Genomic DNA, 17906 nt, shown 5'->3' on the forward strand with positions numbered 1-17906 from the left:
ATGAAAATAGTTTCTATCCTTGTGGGATCGGTACCCACCGCGGAGGGACCGCAGACGTTCGGATACAATTAGCGTATCTGCAGAGACAATGACATCGACTTTGCAAAGTAACAAGACACTTACTCAACACACACACTACACATAACACTAGCTACCTAATTGGTAAAATCCACTGTACCATCACCATGCCAATGCCCATTAGTTGTCGAGGCATTAGCTAAATAAAAAAAATTTCTCGTTAGTCAGTTGTTATTTTTATTATAAAAAGTCCTAAATTATATACAAATATATTAATAAAGTTTTATAGTGTATTTTAGTTTTTGATAAGTAAATTTTAGTAAGCTAAACTTACAGTAGATTTTCTAAATAAAATGTGGCAACGCTGTGTTAGTGGCAGTTGGCCTTGGCATTTTTGTTTTGTGCATTTGATAAACTTCACAAACTGAAATGGCGGATAATATGGATTTTTCAAAAAAGAAAACAATATATTGCAGCTGTTGTATTGATTCATGTAAAAATATTGAATATAACAGTACTGGATGCAGTTATTATATTCGGAAACATTGCGTACATGTCCTGTATCAACTAAATCCTTTCCTTTTTTGGTGTTGCTGATTGAAATTGGATATCATGGATCATGGGAAATAAGACTTGGATCCAGTATAATGTTTAATATCTATTTGATAGAATTCAAACAAATTACAATTCATACAAATTACAAATTTTAATAAGCAAAGCAGTAAGCACACAAAAATAAACAGAGGTAACCTTTAAAATGTTAAATAATTCATATAAACTTATTCTTTTTCTCAATGGTCTCTTGCGTAGTCATCCAGTCGCACAAACTTATATATTAAATATTAAAATTATAATGAATAAAATAAAAAAACATAATTAATTTTACTATTAATTCTGTGTATTCGTTTAGTAATCAGGTTACAATAATATTTCAGTTCATAATTTGTGTCTTTCTAGATAAGTATCTATTTTTCTCGTTTTGCATATTTCACATACATAAATTTTATCAGAAAAGTATAAGTTTCAAACCGCGAGATAGTGCTACCGTCGAAACTCACAGCCAATACTAAATTTACAATCCAGATGCAGTAGAAATAAACAAACCAAGACACATTAAATGCTATTAAGAGCACTAAGTTATTAGACTATTGATTATGTTCAAAATAAGAGAGTTAACAGGAACTACAACGTTAACGGGATTTTATTGCCTTATATAAGCGTTTCCCAACCGGTGGGTCGCGACCCACTAGTGGGTCGCGGCGGGGCTCTTACAGTAGCTGAATAACGTACATTTATATCATCATAGGTGAGGTATGGGTCGCGAATATGAAAAAACACCAGAAGGTGGGTCGCCAGACATAAAAGGTAGGGAAACCCTGCCTTATATGGTCAATAGACCTCTATATTTAAAAAAACCGTGGAGTGCATTTAAATGGGTGCGTTTTTGAGAAGAGGGTGAATTAGTGCTTAGGCACAGGGTGAATTAGGGTGAGCTCTATGCACTTTTGGTACAAATACGTCTACAGAAATTTTTTTTTACAAAAATATATTCAAATGAAAAGCAAGAAAAAACAGGAAAGAAAGCAGTTTTGTTTTTTACCCCATAACTTTTTATCACGGGGATATATCTAGGTGTAGGCATTGCTTCAGTGAAAAATAATTTCCATACTTCGTCTTTAAAATGTCGTTTGGTAGAAGGCTCTAGGATTTACGGTTTCTGAAATAGAATTTTTCAAAGTTCTCCACTCACAGTATTTTTGGGCCATTTTTCCCATTATTTCGCAAACATTGTTCTGTAACTTTTTTCTACGCATCTCTAGTTATATTTATTAGAAAGAGAAGTCAATTACCTCTAAGATGGTCTATTGTATGGGGTTATTTATACGACTATTTTTAAACAAGTTATGCTTTTTCAAAGTTTTATACTTTTAATGATTTTTGATATTTTTTAGGATTATTTTAAAAATTCCTCAATATGACTTTTTTTCTTGTACAATAAAAAAACTTATTTTTTTTCTACTTTAAAATGGTGTATAGCAAAAAGTTCTAGGACTATTTTTTAGCAAGATATCAGTAGGATAGCCAAGGGTATCCGTAATTTGAGAAAAATTTTAAAATTTTTAATTTCTTTCAATGAGAAGAATATAATTGCATACTATAACATAGTTTTTAATTGCAAAGTGGGACCTAATGCATGTGTATATGTCACACTTTAAAAAAGCATGTCTTGTTTGAAAAAGATAGTCCTAGAATTTTTTGCAATACATTATTTTAAAGTAAAGAAAATTAGCTTTTTCTTTATTGCGCCATGTATACTGCCGTGCTAAGTCCAAAGGCGGTAACTGATTTTTTATCGAAAATGAGATTGTTGTATTTCTAGGGTAGAAGAACAGGGTATTTAGAATATATTTACAAAGTTCTTGGAGTTGCAGAAGTATTATAATGGGTATCTAGAATTTATTTACAAAGTCTTTGGATTTGTAGAAGCATTATAATATAATGAAACCTACCTATAAATACAAAAATCTCATTTTCGATAAAAAATCAGTTACCGCCTTTGGGCTTAGCACGGCAGTATATACCTAAATATATAATAAAAAAGTTATAACGAGAAATTTAGAAATAATCGTAAAATATATTAAAAATCATCAAAAGTATAAAACATTGAAAAACCATACCTTGCTTAAAAATAGTCGTACAGTCTCATACAATAGACCATTTTAAAGATAATTTACTTTTCTTCCTATTAAATAAAACATTGCATATACCTAAAGCTACGTAGAAAAAAGTTACAGAACAATGTTTGAGAAGTAACGAGGAAAATGGGCCAAAATCGTTGGGAGTGACGAACTTTGAAAAACCATATTTTGGAAACTGTAAATCATAGAGACTTCTACGCAACACCACTTTAAAGAGAAAGGATTGACGTTTATTTTCTGTGAAGTAATGTCTATACCCATATCCCCGTGGAAAAAAGTTATGGGGCAAAAAAACAAAATTGCTACCAGTCGTGTTTTTTTCTTGTTTTTATTTTGAATATATTTTTGTAAAAAAAAAAAAAAAATTTGACTTTAAAATGTAACGTTTCGATAGTAAATTTAACCTGGAACAATTTTCCTGTAGACGTGTTTGTACCAAAAGTGCATATAACTCACCCTAATTCGCCCTGTGCCTAGGGACTAATTCACCCCTTTCTCAAAAACGCACCCATTTAAATGGTATCACTCCGCGGGTTTTTCATACTTAGAGGTCCATTGACAATATAAAACAATAAAACCCCGTTAACGTTGTAATTCCTTTACAGATACAAGCAAAACACAAAGATATCTGGAGACCTACGAAATGAAGATCTTAAGAAGGATTGCTGGAAAATGACTACAAGACAGGGTAAGAAGTGAGGAAATCAGACGCATATGTGGGGTAGACAATGTAAATACCTGAGAAAAGAACAGAAAAGAAGAGTCACCGTTAGGCAGAAGAAGTACAGGATGCCCAAGGAAAAGATGGAATGACAATTTAGGGACAGAATGAAGAAAACAGGCAGTACTGCCGATATCAAAGAGAAAAGAAGAAACACCAGAATATTTCCAATCGCTAAAGCGTAGAACGTAAAGTAATACAGGGTGAAGTGGAACTTAAAAAAAATTAAATTGTTTCTGTATCATTAGTCACAGTGTGTATTGTCAAGTGTCTTCTTAAACTACGTGCATGAGCAAACTGTTTAAAACAAATTTTACACTTGTGAGGTTTTTCGCCAGTGTGAGGTTTTTCGCCAGTGTGTAATCTCAAATGTTTTTTTAAAGTACCTAATTCACTAAATTGTTTCAAACAAATCTCACACTTGTGAGGTTTTTCTCCAGTGTGCACTCTCAAATGTGTTTTTAGATACCATCTGTGAGGAAACTGCTTAAAACAAATTTCACACTGATAAGGTTTTTCTCCAGTGTGAACTTTCAAATGTGTTTTCAAATTACTGGCTAGGCTAAATTGCTTAAAACAAATTTCACACTTGTGAGGTTTTTCTTCAGTATGAACTCTGAAATGTGTTTCCAAATCAGCTGCTTGTCTAAACCGTTTCGAACAAATTTCACATTTGCGAAGTTTCTCTCCAGTATGTGATGATATCATATGTTGATTAAGATTTGCGAGTTGAGTAAACTGCTGAAAACAAATTTCGCACTTATATGGTTTTTCCCCAGTGTGTAATCTCAAGTGTGTTCTCAAATTACGTGCCTCAGCAAACTGTTTCAAACAAATTTCACACTTGTGAGGTTTTTCTCCAGTATGCGATTTCATATGTTGTTTCATGTGCCCTTGTTGAGAAAACCCTTTTAAACAAATTTCGCACTTATAAGGTTTTTCACCAGTGTGCGATCTTATATGTTGTTTCATATATTCTTCTCGTAAAAACCGTTTAAAACATATTTGGCACTCATAAGGTTTTTCTCCACTGTGCACTTTCATATGTAGTTTCAGATAGTCTAATCGGGAAAAATGTCTAAAGCAAATTTCACACTTGTGAGGTTTTTCTCCTGTGTGCAAACTCATATGTTGTTTCACATCTTCTAGTCGAGAAAACCTTTTAAAGCAAAGTTCACACTTTAACGGGTTTTTTCCATGTGATTTCAAATGTCGTTTTAAATTAGTTGATCGGGTATATTGCTTGAAACAAATTTGACATATGTAGGATTCTTGAGCAGTCTTCGGTTTCATACTTATATTTAATGCTGTTTCATCAGTGTCTCTACTGCTATACTCATCTTCAGGAGATAAAACTTCATCTGTTGTTGTTTTCATAATTTCCATTATGTCCTCCTCCTGAAGATAATCTAAAATACAAATCATAAAAATGTTTTTACAAGGATAAAATATCAACAAAAATAGAAAACAGTAACCAAAATAAATACAATTACTGTAAAAACTATGAAGCACAATAAAATATTCAGTCTAAGCGAACTTAACCCTTAACTACAGACATCCGGTATTTTTTACCGGCGGGCATTCCCAAAATGTGGATTTCGTGGTAACCTTACAACTTACAAGTTCATGTGTCTCTGTACCTCTCGGGCAGTTTGTATAACAATGCTAGTCAAAGCGTGTATTGTGTATTGTCAATATTTTCTTTTCTGGTACACATCAAAAATCTTAACCGGTAAAAATTACCGGATGTCTGTGTTTAGGGAGTATTTTTATATGAGTACTATATTTGTAAATCTGAAATGTTTACATTATTTTTTTGTGTTTTTGGGGAAAAAGTAAAGAAATGGAATGTGGAAGACATCCTGGACCTTCAATGAAGGTTAAATTTGAAGATAAAAATTTTGAGGCGACTTTGCAAAAATGGAATTGCCATTTAATTTTATTACAATTTTACCCCTTGCAGATTTTTTTTCATGGATGTAAAAATTTTCGTGGATGCTATTTTATATTTCCTTTGTGATTCTATGTTACGTTTATTTGTTAAAAAAAAGTTAAAATTTTTGTCCATAGCATTTATGGCCGTTTGTTTCAATAGACCAAAAATGTTACCAAAATTCTGGTTTAATAGATTATTCTTCAAAAATCTTGTATTATCTTATTAAAATCACTCATTTTACCATTTTTCCCATATCTAGAGACTCCATAAAAACATATAATGCAAAACGTTTTTGTTTTTTATTATTAATTTTATATTTTGACTCTACTTTATAATGACCGGTAAAAAATACCGGGAGTCTGTAGTTACGTGATAATATTGGGATGTCTGTAGTTAAGGGTTAATGATAGAAAATTTAATAATAATACACACACCCAAACTTATATGGAATCATCTGATATTTCTTACTATTTCGTGCGAATTTAAAAAAACGAATACACGAAGTCAAACAATATTTATTTTAAAGCAATTTAATAACAATCAAACAAAAACAAAGGAGTTGTTTTAAAGTCAGTAGCATACAAAATTTCAATGTAAAACGAATAATGTTTAAATTGTTTTTATTTATTTTTTTTGTATTTTGTGGTAGTCAGTGTTATCACCTCTAGTCCTTATGCAAGCTTCAGTTTGAGTGGGCACGCTCCTAATCAAATTATCAACATTTTGTTGTGGTAGGTTGCTCCATCCTTTAAGAGCAGCTTGTACTAGTATGGTGGTACGTGGATATTTAACTTCCCTGGTGATGATATACGAGTATAATCATTTACTTCATAAATTCTTCATTTTCTAACCCTTACCTACTCGATGGGTAGTTTTTCGCAATTTTATACCCTTGAATTTGCTTCTGGTCCTTTTGCACGCCCCTAGTCGTGAGAAGGTTTGTTCCAAAAAGACAAAATGCATAGTTGTGCGCTTAAAAAATCTTCTACATCTTGCATTCCTAAATTCCTGTCTGATCTGATATACTCAGTCTAGGTGAGATCCAGTTAGTTTCAAAACACGAAATGGGTATGCTAATATCTTCTAATTTTCATTTTGTACCTTTTCCTTGACAAGAGTTGGTTTTTATTGTCTAAATTGTACTTTATTATAAAATATTTATATTAAAATTCGACCGATATTAAAAAATTTAAATAAAAACTTGTTATCGGCATCTAAAAAACTTCAAAATTCAATAAAAAATCGAAAGAAAGTGTTGATAAAAATAGACTATATTCTGTTAACAAAAATCACCAAAAAGGCTCAACTACCATCGCTGAATAATTAATACTACGTCTGATGCTGTTTCTGGGTACCCATTAACATATTTACCTAATTTTACATAAAACTACGAATGAGAAAAACTTATAATCGATAAAATAATTAAAATTTAACTTTTGGTTCCAATTAACTACTAATAGTTCACTTTTTTCGCTCAGAAGTCACTTTTATAACATCACAACAAAATAGTCTTATCTCTATTTCTCTGGTTATATTTGCTATAAAGCCTGACATATTATGTTAGTCATTCAAATATTTAAATATATTTATAATATAAGACCTTAAAGTATATTTATATAATATGCACATGTCTTAAAATAATGTCTCATTAGATACTCCATTATTTTATCAATAACTTTTTTTTGTCATTAAATATTCCATTTTTTTATAACTTATCTTATATCCTTAATAACTTGTTTTAAATTTTCGTTTTGTTCAAATTTTCATAGTTTATTTCGATTGCATCTATGCATGCTTGGCAGGGTCGTCATATGGTGGTACGTGGATATTTAACTTCCCTGGTGATGGGATTGATATCAGGAATACACTATATTCTCATAACTCCTTTATTTTGTTGAATTAATACCATATAAATGTATTAAGTTGATAGGTGATTACAAAATTCTGCTCTAACGGCAGCAAACTCCCGAACCTAACTAACTAACTCTACTGACCCACTAATGAATCAAATCTGATCGTGTTCCCATATTTATCAAATACTTCGTATTGTAAATATGTTTGTATATATTCTCGTTACTGTGTCAAATGACTAATCAACCTTGTTGATCTAAGCAAAACGTGGACTTTAGCTAACGTGTTCCACTTATGCAATGATAACAAATATGCGTGATGTTTATTGTTTTATAAATAAATATCTAACCCTAACGAATACTTTAGTTAATTTGAGGATTCCTAGAAGATCTTAATAATGAGATAAATCCCGTTATATACTAGCCGTGCGGTGTTTTGTGGATTATCCCGGCGAGCTCTAATTTTTCTTTTAAGCATATCCCACAAATACTATAAAGGATTAAGCTCGGGTGAGCAAGCAGGCCACTCCAAACAAGGGATACCTTCTGCGTCAATAATGTCTGTAGTCACTCTAATGGTATGTAGAGGTCCATTATCATGCAATAAAATTAAATTTTCTCCTGTTGCACCTCTTCAGAGCCTGACTACAGGTTATCAACATAACTGTGAGCAGTTAAAGTTGATTGGATGAAAATTAAAGGAGTTTTTTTATGGATCACAATTCCTCTCCAGAACATTAGACTTCCCCTTGTATATTTGTGAACAGATCGGACAGTTTTCGTTCTTGCTTATCTTCCTCGAACTCTAAGTACACGGTTTCGTGGGTCATCCGATTTTACACAAATCCTGACTTTTTTTTAAAATAGCACATTTTGTCAACTCCCAATGTTCCAGTTTTGGTGGTGAAGACACCAATTTAGACAATCAATCTTGTGCTGCCTGGATAACTCGGGAACCCATAACTGTCTCCTGCTGTATACTTCTTGGTACAAACTCTTCTTCTTATCGTTTCAACTGAAACAGTTACACCTGTAGCTTCCAAAACTGCCTTTGGAGCTGCAGGTAAGAAATGGTTGGGTGTCTTCCAGCTGATTGGACAATTAAACGATTGTGGAGAGCGTTTATTACTTTTGGCGACTTTCCCTTGCTTTATTTTTGCGCTTTCCTAGTTCCTGTTACCAAGCATAGGTTTTGGACAGAACGCCCTGTATTACGCCTAGCTCTACAACTATGTCCCTCTGAGAACATTACTTTCTCCACAAGATCAATAATCTTTCCTCGTTTTAAGCTCTATAACCCCACATGAGACATATTTTCGTTATTGAGCCCAAAAGTTAGTTTATTTATTTTCGTTCAATTTGAAACTCAAGCAAATTAATAACCTATACAGTACCGAGCTGTACTATCCGATTGTCTTATATATTTGTTTATTTTTAATAAAAACCTTTATTCTTCGCAACAATAACAAGTTTTTTCAAAAGAAATAAATATTACTTTGAAATACATGGTGATTCCATATAAGTTTGGGTGTGTATATAATATTAGTCCAGAAAGCCACTGCGCATCCGCTAGGAAAAATATTCTAATTCGGATTCTTTGCACAATCTTACTCAAAAAGGACTCCTTTTTACAAATGTGCATGTTGCCAGGACCAAAAGGCGGTCAAACATTTTTTAAACGTTTTTTTTTTGTTTTTTTTTCCTAAAATTATTTTTTTTGCATGGAAAAAAGCTTTTTTTAGGTTTTCTGGATCATTCCAAACAGAAAAGGTCTTTAGTGACTTTTCTCTAAAAATGCTAGTTTTTGACATATAAGCGATTAAAAATTTAATAATTGCGAAATCGGCCATTTTTAACCCTCAAAAACTATATGAAAAACTGAAAATTTTAATGTTGCCAAGGTAGGTAGATATTATTTAAACATCGATTAATGAAATCCCGAAGAGTTTTTTGCAATACAATATTCAAAACTCCTTTGTTTTTTAATTGCTAATCAAGCGTGCGCGACACTATTTTCCACCGACAGTATGGTGCAAATGAAAGGAATAAATTCGTTATTTCGTAAACCGGCGAAACAGTTAAAGGAAAAATCCCGAAACAGGTCGATTTTTATTTTTAAGTTATGATATTGTGGCATATATGGTATACTAGTGACGTCATCCATCTGGACGTGATAACGTAATCGATGATTTTTTTAAACGAGAATAGGGGTCGTGTGCTCATTTGAAAGGTTCTTCAATTCTCTATTCAGTAATATAAACATTTACATAATTATTTATACAGGGTGTCCAAAAAATTTTTATTAAATTAAATTATTTGACAAAAAAAGAAGTAGAAGGACACCCTGTATAAATAAGTATGTAAATGTTTACATTAATGAATAGAGAATTGAAGAACCTTTCAAATGAGCTACCACACGACCCCTATTCTCATTTAAAAAAATCATCGATTACGTCATCACGCCCAGGCGGATGACGTCACTAGTATACCATATATACTACAATATCATAACTTAAAAATAAAAATCGACCTGTTTCGGGATTTTTCCTTAAAGTCACCGGTTTACGAAATAACGAATTTATTCCTTTCATTTGCACCATACTGTCGGTGGAAAATAGTGTCGCGCACTCTTGATTATCAATTAAAAAACAAAGGAGTTTTGAATATTCTATTGCAAAAAACTCTTCGGGATTTCATCAATCGATGTTTAAAGAATATCTACCTACCTTGGCAACATTAAAATTTTCAGTTTTTCACATAGTTTTTAAGGGTTAAAAATGGCCGATTTCGCAATTTTTCAATTTTTAATCGCTTATATGTCAAAAACTATCGTTTTTAGAGAAAAGTCACTAAAGACCTTTTCTGTTTGGAATGATCCACAAAACCTAAAAAAACTTTTTTCCATGCAAAAAAAATAATTTTAGGAAAAAAACAAAAAAAAAAACGTTTAAAAAATTTTTGACTACCTTTTGGTCCTGGCAACATGCAAATTTATTAAAAGGAGTCCTTTTTGAGTAAGATTGTGCAAAAAATCCGAATTAGAATATTTTTCCTAGCGGATGCGCAGTGGCTTTCTGGACTATATAGGTAGTGTCACATTTGAAAAAAAGTGGAGTAGCGGAAAATCCATAGTATAAAAGAGGTTTTTTTTATTTTTGATACATTTTTTTCTCCGAAGATGTCTCTCACAAACTGGTCATACTGCAGCTAATTGACTTATTGTACAAATATTGATCTAGACAAGTAGGTACTTAATCTTAAAGGTGCAGTCTCTCTTACGCGATTGTCGCATGCATTTGACACAAACAGCAGTTGCATGTGATTAACGCAGTGGTTGGGGTGGTCTCTCTTGGGCGTTTAAGACATATGCGATAGAACAGCTGATATTGACACGAACAGCGAAAATTTTAAAATGATGGAGCATATATAGAGATATGTTTACTTTATCTTGATAAAGTCGGTGAAAGGGCAAGAGATTATTTTAAAAATTATGGTAGACAACTTCAAAAATAATAAAACTCATGATCTTTATGTGAGTAGAGTTGTAGATCTACTATAGATAATTTCTGGACCTCGGAGGTAAACTACAGTACGTAATTTCGAGCAACTGTGTTTAGTGTGTGTTTACAACAAAGTTTAGAGCACTTAGGATGTTAATAAAAATTTGATATATTAAATATTTGGTTGAAAGACAATATATATTTTAATGATAATATAGAACCAATTTCTATAATCCAACTAATAAAATAAGTGGATTAAAGGAACTTATTCAAAACAACACCACGTCGAGATAGTGTAGTTTACCTCTGAGCTCTAAATTTATGATCTACATTTTATACTCGGTATTTTTATTTTGGTGTGGACCAAATATGTAATACAAATATAAATAAAAACCCATTGTATTAGTTGTTTACATCGAGGTATTTCTTTAGACTTTAGATTGGTTCCAATCTTACTTGGGTGATAGGAAACAACTGGTTAGAGCAAATGATACAGACTCTAGTCTCAAAAACTTTGTATGTGGGGTACCTCAAGGTTCAGTATTGTGTCCTCTACTTTTCCTTATCTTTATTAATGACATCACTAGTTTAAAAATCGATGGAAAAATCTTTCTTTTTACTGATGATACCAGTATCACTTGGAGCAACTCAAATAGTGCAACTCTTCATGCTACTATAACTTCTGATCTACTTACAATAAAAACCTGGTCTGACTCTAATTTACTCTCGTTTAACGTAGACAAAAGAGTAGCATTGTCTTATAAAGGAGATCTTCAACCCCTGCCTCTTAATAACAGCCAGATCAGTACCGTTTCTGTAAAATTTCTTGGTATTTTTTTAGATAGCAACCTTAAATGGTAACCTTTCCAAAATAACATATTCTTCTTTGTTCGAGTCACATCTTCGTTATGGTCTTCCTTTTTGGGGTTCTGGTACAGCTGCCCAATTCGATGTTATTTTAAAATTACAAAAAAGAGCAATAAGATATCTGTTTGGCCTCAGAAGAACAGCACGTTGCAGAAGTTACTTCAAAGATCACTGAATTTTAACCCTTCCATCTTTGTATATTTTAGAAACTGTTTGCTTATTTCGTAAACATCTACATGTCTTTCCACCAAGACCTAATCATGACTACTTCACGAGAAATTCTATGTTTGGCGTCTATTTGCCGACCGCGTCCTCGGAGTTAGTAAAGAAATCTATATTATATTCCAAAAAAAAACTTTACAAACATCTCCCTCTACAACTTAAATCTGCAGCATCTTTACCCAAATTCCGTAAACTGACAAAAGCCTACCTATCTGAAAGACCCTATTATTCAGTAGAAGATTTTCTTAACTAAGAAATTACAGTACCCTTTGCACAAGTAAGTAGTATTTTTTTTATCTATATTTGGGTGTCATATGCAGCAGCTTAACTTTTAAACCTTTTTTATTAATTACTAGGTAAACTATGCATTTGCAATTTATTTTAAATTTTGCAATTGATTATTTCTGTTTAACTTCATTATTATATTATTTTAAATATATTGACGATTTATGTAATTTTAGTAAATTGGATTGTTATTGTTTTGTTTTCTTGACTTTTTATAAGCTTTGTCGATAAAATTGTACAATTTTTTAAGACAATAAAGCATATTTTTATTCTTTTCTATTCTATACAAATAAAATATATTTTTATAATGTATGTAAACAGCTGTTTTATTGTCTTCAAATGTGGCTGTTATTATTTCCCACACGGTATCTCTCTTATTTATATCTCTATAAACATTACTTGCTGGAATAGTTATTTATTTATTTATTTCAACAGAACTATTTACAAAAGAATACAAAAAAAAATAGTAAAAGTAAAGATCATGTACAAAAAACATCAAAAATTCAAAGAATAACAGACAATTAAACAATAAAATTTGTAAAATAATACAGTATATCAAATCACACAAGATAAAAATATCACATATTTAAATCATTAAACTCCCAAGTTGCATTTTGAAGATATTAATGTTTGGACAGAATGGATCCAGTAGCATGTCATTGCAAAAGCTGAGCATTCTCGACAAGGGAAAATGACGAGCATACTCAGTCCTAAGAAAAGGAATATAAAAGAGTGCAGTGTGCCGAGTCCTATGTATTGTGTTTAAGTACACATTATCCAATAACGAGGGACAATTAATAGCATTGTTTAGAATTCTAAATAAAAATAACATATCAGCTCTCAACCTGCGGTTCTTCAAGCATTCTTTCAATCAATCAAGCAAGTTCTTGTAGCAATGTTAAATTGAGACATTATTCCAGAATAATATATGAAGAAATTTTCAGTATTTCTTATATTAGAGTAGAGTAGAGTATTTATTGGTAATAATGTACAAATGTACTTTTACAGGTCAGCAATAATTAAAATTGTCTAAAATTACATTAAAAGTTGACAGTACTTCAGTAAAAAAAAAACCTATTACTAAAATTTAAAAACTAAACACTTATTAGTATATGCTTTAATAGCTAACGATCTTAGAAAATTCCATTGAACGCTCTCCAATCCATCAATGTAGACTTGATGAAATGGAGACCAAACAACAGAGCAGTATTTGAGTGCACTAGAGAGCAGTACAGTAATTTGAATACAGTAGGTGAGAGATTATGACTGTTACGATAAATAAAACCAAGATTGCGAAATCCTGATTCATTAATTTTAAAATAAGGGCTTCTATGTCAATGCACAATCCAATAATACAGTAGAACCTCGATTATCCGTGCTCCTCAGGACCGAAGGGTGGCACGGATAATCTGAACATGTATTTCTTATGTATGATACATATGTATGTATACACATACATATGTACCTACCATAAAAAATAACAGAAAAAAATAAATCTTTCATTACGAGTCTCTTTTTCGTCATATAGAGCTTCCGTCAAGTGATTTACGATGACGCTATTTTGATAAAACCTTAAAAACGCAACTTGAGTAACAGAAAATCATAGCACGGATAATCCGCAGCACAGATAATCCGCACCCGGATCATCAGGGTTCTACTGTACATCCAAATCTTTAATCTCAGTAACTGAATCCAAAAGTACATCATTAATGCCTGGTTGCACCAACAGATCTTAAGCTCCAGCTTAGCTATTTAAGCTCCAGCTTAAATATGATATTTTTATTATAATATATTTTAATTATATTGTATTAAATCTTGTGTTATTCTCGTCTTAAGCTTAAGATCTGTTGGTGCAACCGGGCATAAGAACATATCTATTAGCTGTTAGATTTTATTTATACGATCAAATGAAATACAAGAACATTTAGTCGGATTTAGGCTTAAACCATTTTGATTCGACCATAAACATATATTATTAACATCCTCTAACAAGAGATCTCTATCTGATATATCATGTATGTAATGGAATAACTTAAGATCATTAGCAAATAGTAGAAAGTGTGAGTTTTTGATAGCCTTACCAATATGGTTAATGAACAAGTTAAAGAGCAGAATATAGAACTCTGTCTCTCAGAAATTAGCTCTATGAGTCTAGCATCGTTGTTAACTTGTTTATTTTAAATAAAAACAAACATATAAATTAAAAACTTTTACTACAAACAGAAACACCACCTTTTCATAGAATCTGTGTAAATAACCTACAACCACTAAACAGCTGTTCGGTGCTACATCCTACAATTGTACAAATTCTCGATTTTTAAATGATTTGTGAGTTGCACACATGTGATTCCTTGCATCAGGTGCACACAGCAGACAGCTTGTAGAAAGTTACTATTTAACAAGTGCACAGCACATTACTTGCATGGAATGCATGCGACAATCACATAAGCATAAGAGAGACTGCACCTTAGAAGTAGGTACCTACTTACATACTAATTTGAACATTACTGTCTAATTTTATAAATATGGTACCTAATTACATTTAATCCCATGATCCTTGACAGAAAAAGTACTTTAGGAGATGAAAAGAAACAAGAAGTTAAATGAAATATGAATCATATTCATCGCAATAACTGCAATATGTCGTAACCCAAAATTTTAATTTATTTTTGTTATTGAAGATTCTTATTCTGTTGTTATTGTTATAGACACATTATGTTTGTGCAAAATATCGTAAGCCCTAGAATGTTCCTTGTTTTTCTATTAATATTTTAGTAATACATCGAAAGCCACAATACATTTAAAGTAAACCTGTAAAATACTTCTCCTGTAAAATTAAGTGTTGGTGGGTTACAACATATTGGGGTTATTGCAAGGATATAGTTGTATGAAATATTTTAAGATAATATTAGGTTCAACTTTTTTTAAATTATTTAATAGTAAACATGGTAGACAGAGCCCCGTTTGATACATTACATACTATAAATAGCAGATAAAAATAAATCTTTATTACCTGGGTAATCATCCCCTGGTTCATTTTTCACATCTTCCAGATCTGCTGATGTGGATAGCTCTGTATCATTTTGGTCATACTCTTCAGATTCTTTTTTAATTTCAATTTTAGCTGCCATAGCTAATAAACTCTGATTAAGTTTATAATGTTAAACTGATGTAACAAACATAAACCTTTTAATTTCTAATGCAAAAATTCAATAAACAAAAAAAAAACAAATCAATCAGTCCAGTCATAAATTTGACATTGACATGCCGTAAGTTTGTTTGGCCTACGCCTTAAGCTACCAGCAGGCTATCCGGCAAGGGTATTAGATCCCGTAATGGAAGCCCAGAACATTAATTTTGGCAACGCCGCCAAGAAGGCCGATAAAAAATTTGTTGTGTTTATGTATGCATTCTGCTGACCAAAACATTTGCTTTTATAGCTTCATTTTACTATTTTTACATGATTATAGTGTAAAATAACGATCTACATTCCTTGGTTTGTTTACTAAGTAAATATATAGCATAAATATTATAGTTTACTTAAGCAAATATTCCTAGTTTCGCAAATAAATAATAGAAAATAACAAATACAGTCCATAGTATTTGAAAATACTTTACAACTGCCAGAAAATTACCCCTATTAAAATACATGAGTTGTTTAAAACAAATTTTTTATTCTTTTTTAGGGTGAACGTTAAAAATCTACTACTTATTCTAAAATAGAATATAAGTACACAAATCCTTAAGAATTATAATTTTCCCTTGCACAAAAAGTCATAATAATAAGCAAGGGACGAGGGCCAGACAAGCCAAGTCATAAAATTTAATTAGTTCATACCAGCCCTAGACTGGCCTACAGTAGCGTACTGATAGATCCGCGGGCCCTGGTTCCAGTTGGGATGCGGGCCCCCGCCCAATAAAAACACACATTATATGTTAAAAGTTTTTAATGAACATTAAATATAAATCATCATATGTTTATAAAAACTCAAGCTAATTTAAAACAGTGAGGCCCGGTCTTTTCACCTCCGAATAAATATTTATCAGGAAGTTTATTCGGCAAATTACATGTAAATCTGTCAAATAAGCCCCCGGATAACTAGTTATTCGGAGGTGAAAAGACCGGGCCTAAATTAATATTAATCCTATCGTTTTTGATTTTACAATCAAAATCAGAAATCCGAAAACAGCTTTTAAAAAATGAATAAATAAGTTCAATAATTACATACCTACAAACCTCTAGGGAGATAAAACGCTTAAATAAAAAAATAGCAAAAATAAAATCTTGGATAACTGTGGGGTTTATATCAAACGACTAGATATTCTTTAAAAAAATTAATAAAGCAACTTTCGCCAACACTTAAATGGATAGGCAAATTTGGGCTCCAATGCATTTTAAAGGCATTCATTTTTTTTCCAATCCTGAGAAAACTAATAAGTATTTTTAAAAAATTTAAACGAAGAATGAAAGATTACGTTATTATCGAGGGCCGAAAGCCCTGAAAATTTCTATAATGCGTATTTTAATAAGTTACAGTGGTGAAAATAGAGAAAATTTAGTGTGATTTTAAATTTTAAATATCTCATTCAAAAGAAAATTTCTATTTATCATAAGGGACTTTCGGTCCTCGGTAATAATATAATATTTAATTCTACGTGCAAATTTTTCGAAATTATTTATTAGGTTTTTCAGGATTGAAAAAAATGAAATGGTGATATTTTCCAAATCGAACATTCGCTATCTTTGTCATACAACGCACTCAGTTAAACAGAATATGGTGACAAGATAGTGACAAACAAGGTATATTTGACACTGATACGGCTTTAGGAATATTTTGGGTTGTTTATTAAATAATATTGATAGTGTATTGATACATAATTGATTTAAGACGTGAAATTAATAAAACGGTATTTATTGTTTATTATTTATGGAAGATCTAATCAGAGAATACACCAGGATATATTCTGTGATCCAAGTATTTTGTTGTCAAAGATGTTCAAAATTTATCTAGGCGTTCCATAGTAAGAATATATATATTATTAAAAAAAATCGCTTTTACTCTTTTTTCGTTTATTAGTTTTTATTGTATAGTACATAAATTATTGTAATCACTGAATGCATGGTTAGTGAAAAAATTATCAGATTAATTAACTGAATTAATAATTTAAGCGGTAATACAAGTATTATAACAGTTCTCCAAAAACATTCAAAAGCCATCATGACAAAGCCAAACATTGTTAATCATGACAATGCCATTGTCAACCAATGTTTACGTCTCCATACCAGCGAGAATTTTACTACACGTAATTTGCTGTGTAAAGAAAGAAAATGTAGGGATATTCGTAAAATATTTGCGCCTTCTTGCGCCTACGCTCTTAATGCTGATTACAAAAACTATAGAAATAAGCTTAATAGTTTGTTCAAAAAAAAAAAAAAACAAAAACGACTTATATCAAAATAAAATCCATGAAGCTGGTGCAAACACAAAAAAATTTGGAATGCTATAAATAATATCTCTGGTCGGAAGCAAACGTCTAAAACATTGAACATTATATTATCAACGATCAGAGTAAACTTTAAATAAATATTGGTATTATAATTTTACTATCAAGGTATTCAAATCCAAAGTGGTTACCGTATACCGTCGCGTCGGTCGTGAGTTTATTGTCTTGGGATTATTTATTTTTATAACACTCCGTATTATAAAACTTGTAATGGCTGTGTCAAATTTTTACATCTTTCTAGTTTACTATAATCCATGAAACGTGCCGATATAAATATAAGTTTTTGAGTTAGATGGTACAGGC

General features: G+C 31.4%; 1 protein-coding gene across 1 annotated transcript; it reads right to left on the reverse strand.

Moving 5' to 3' along the window:
• Window positions 1-898: 898 nt before the first annotated feature.
• On the reverse strand, window positions 899-15313 carry LOC126881550 (zinc finger protein 501-like). Its single transcript, XM_050645879.1, has 2 exons — window positions 15112-15313; window positions 899-4847 (listed from the first exon to the last, which is right to left on the reverse strand). The coding sequence occupies exons 1-2, from the start codon at window positions 15227-15229 to the stop codon at window positions 3664-3666; spliced, it is 1302 nt and encodes a 433-aa protein (XP_050501836.1). The 5' UTR covers window positions 15230-15313; the 3' UTR covers window positions 899-3663.
• Window positions 15314-17906: the final 2593 nt, after the last annotated feature.

Source organism: Diabrotica virgifera, chromosome 3 (genome assembly GCF_917563875.1).
Source record: "Diabrotica virgifera virgifera chromosome 3, PGI_DIABVI_V3a".
Classification (NCBI taxonomy): domain Eukaryota; kingdom Metazoa; phylum Arthropoda; class Insecta; order Coleoptera; family Chrysomelidae; genus Diabrotica; species Diabrotica virgifera.

Coding starts and splice junctions, on each gene's coding strand:
- LOC126881550 (XM_050645879.1), bottom strand. CDS start 15,229: ATGGCAGCTAAAATTGAAATTAAAAAAGAATCTGAAGAGTATGACCAA. Junction 4,848..15,111: donor ACCAGGGGATGATTACCCAG/GTAATAAAGATT, acceptor TTTGTATTTTAG/ATTATCTTCAGGAGGAGGAC.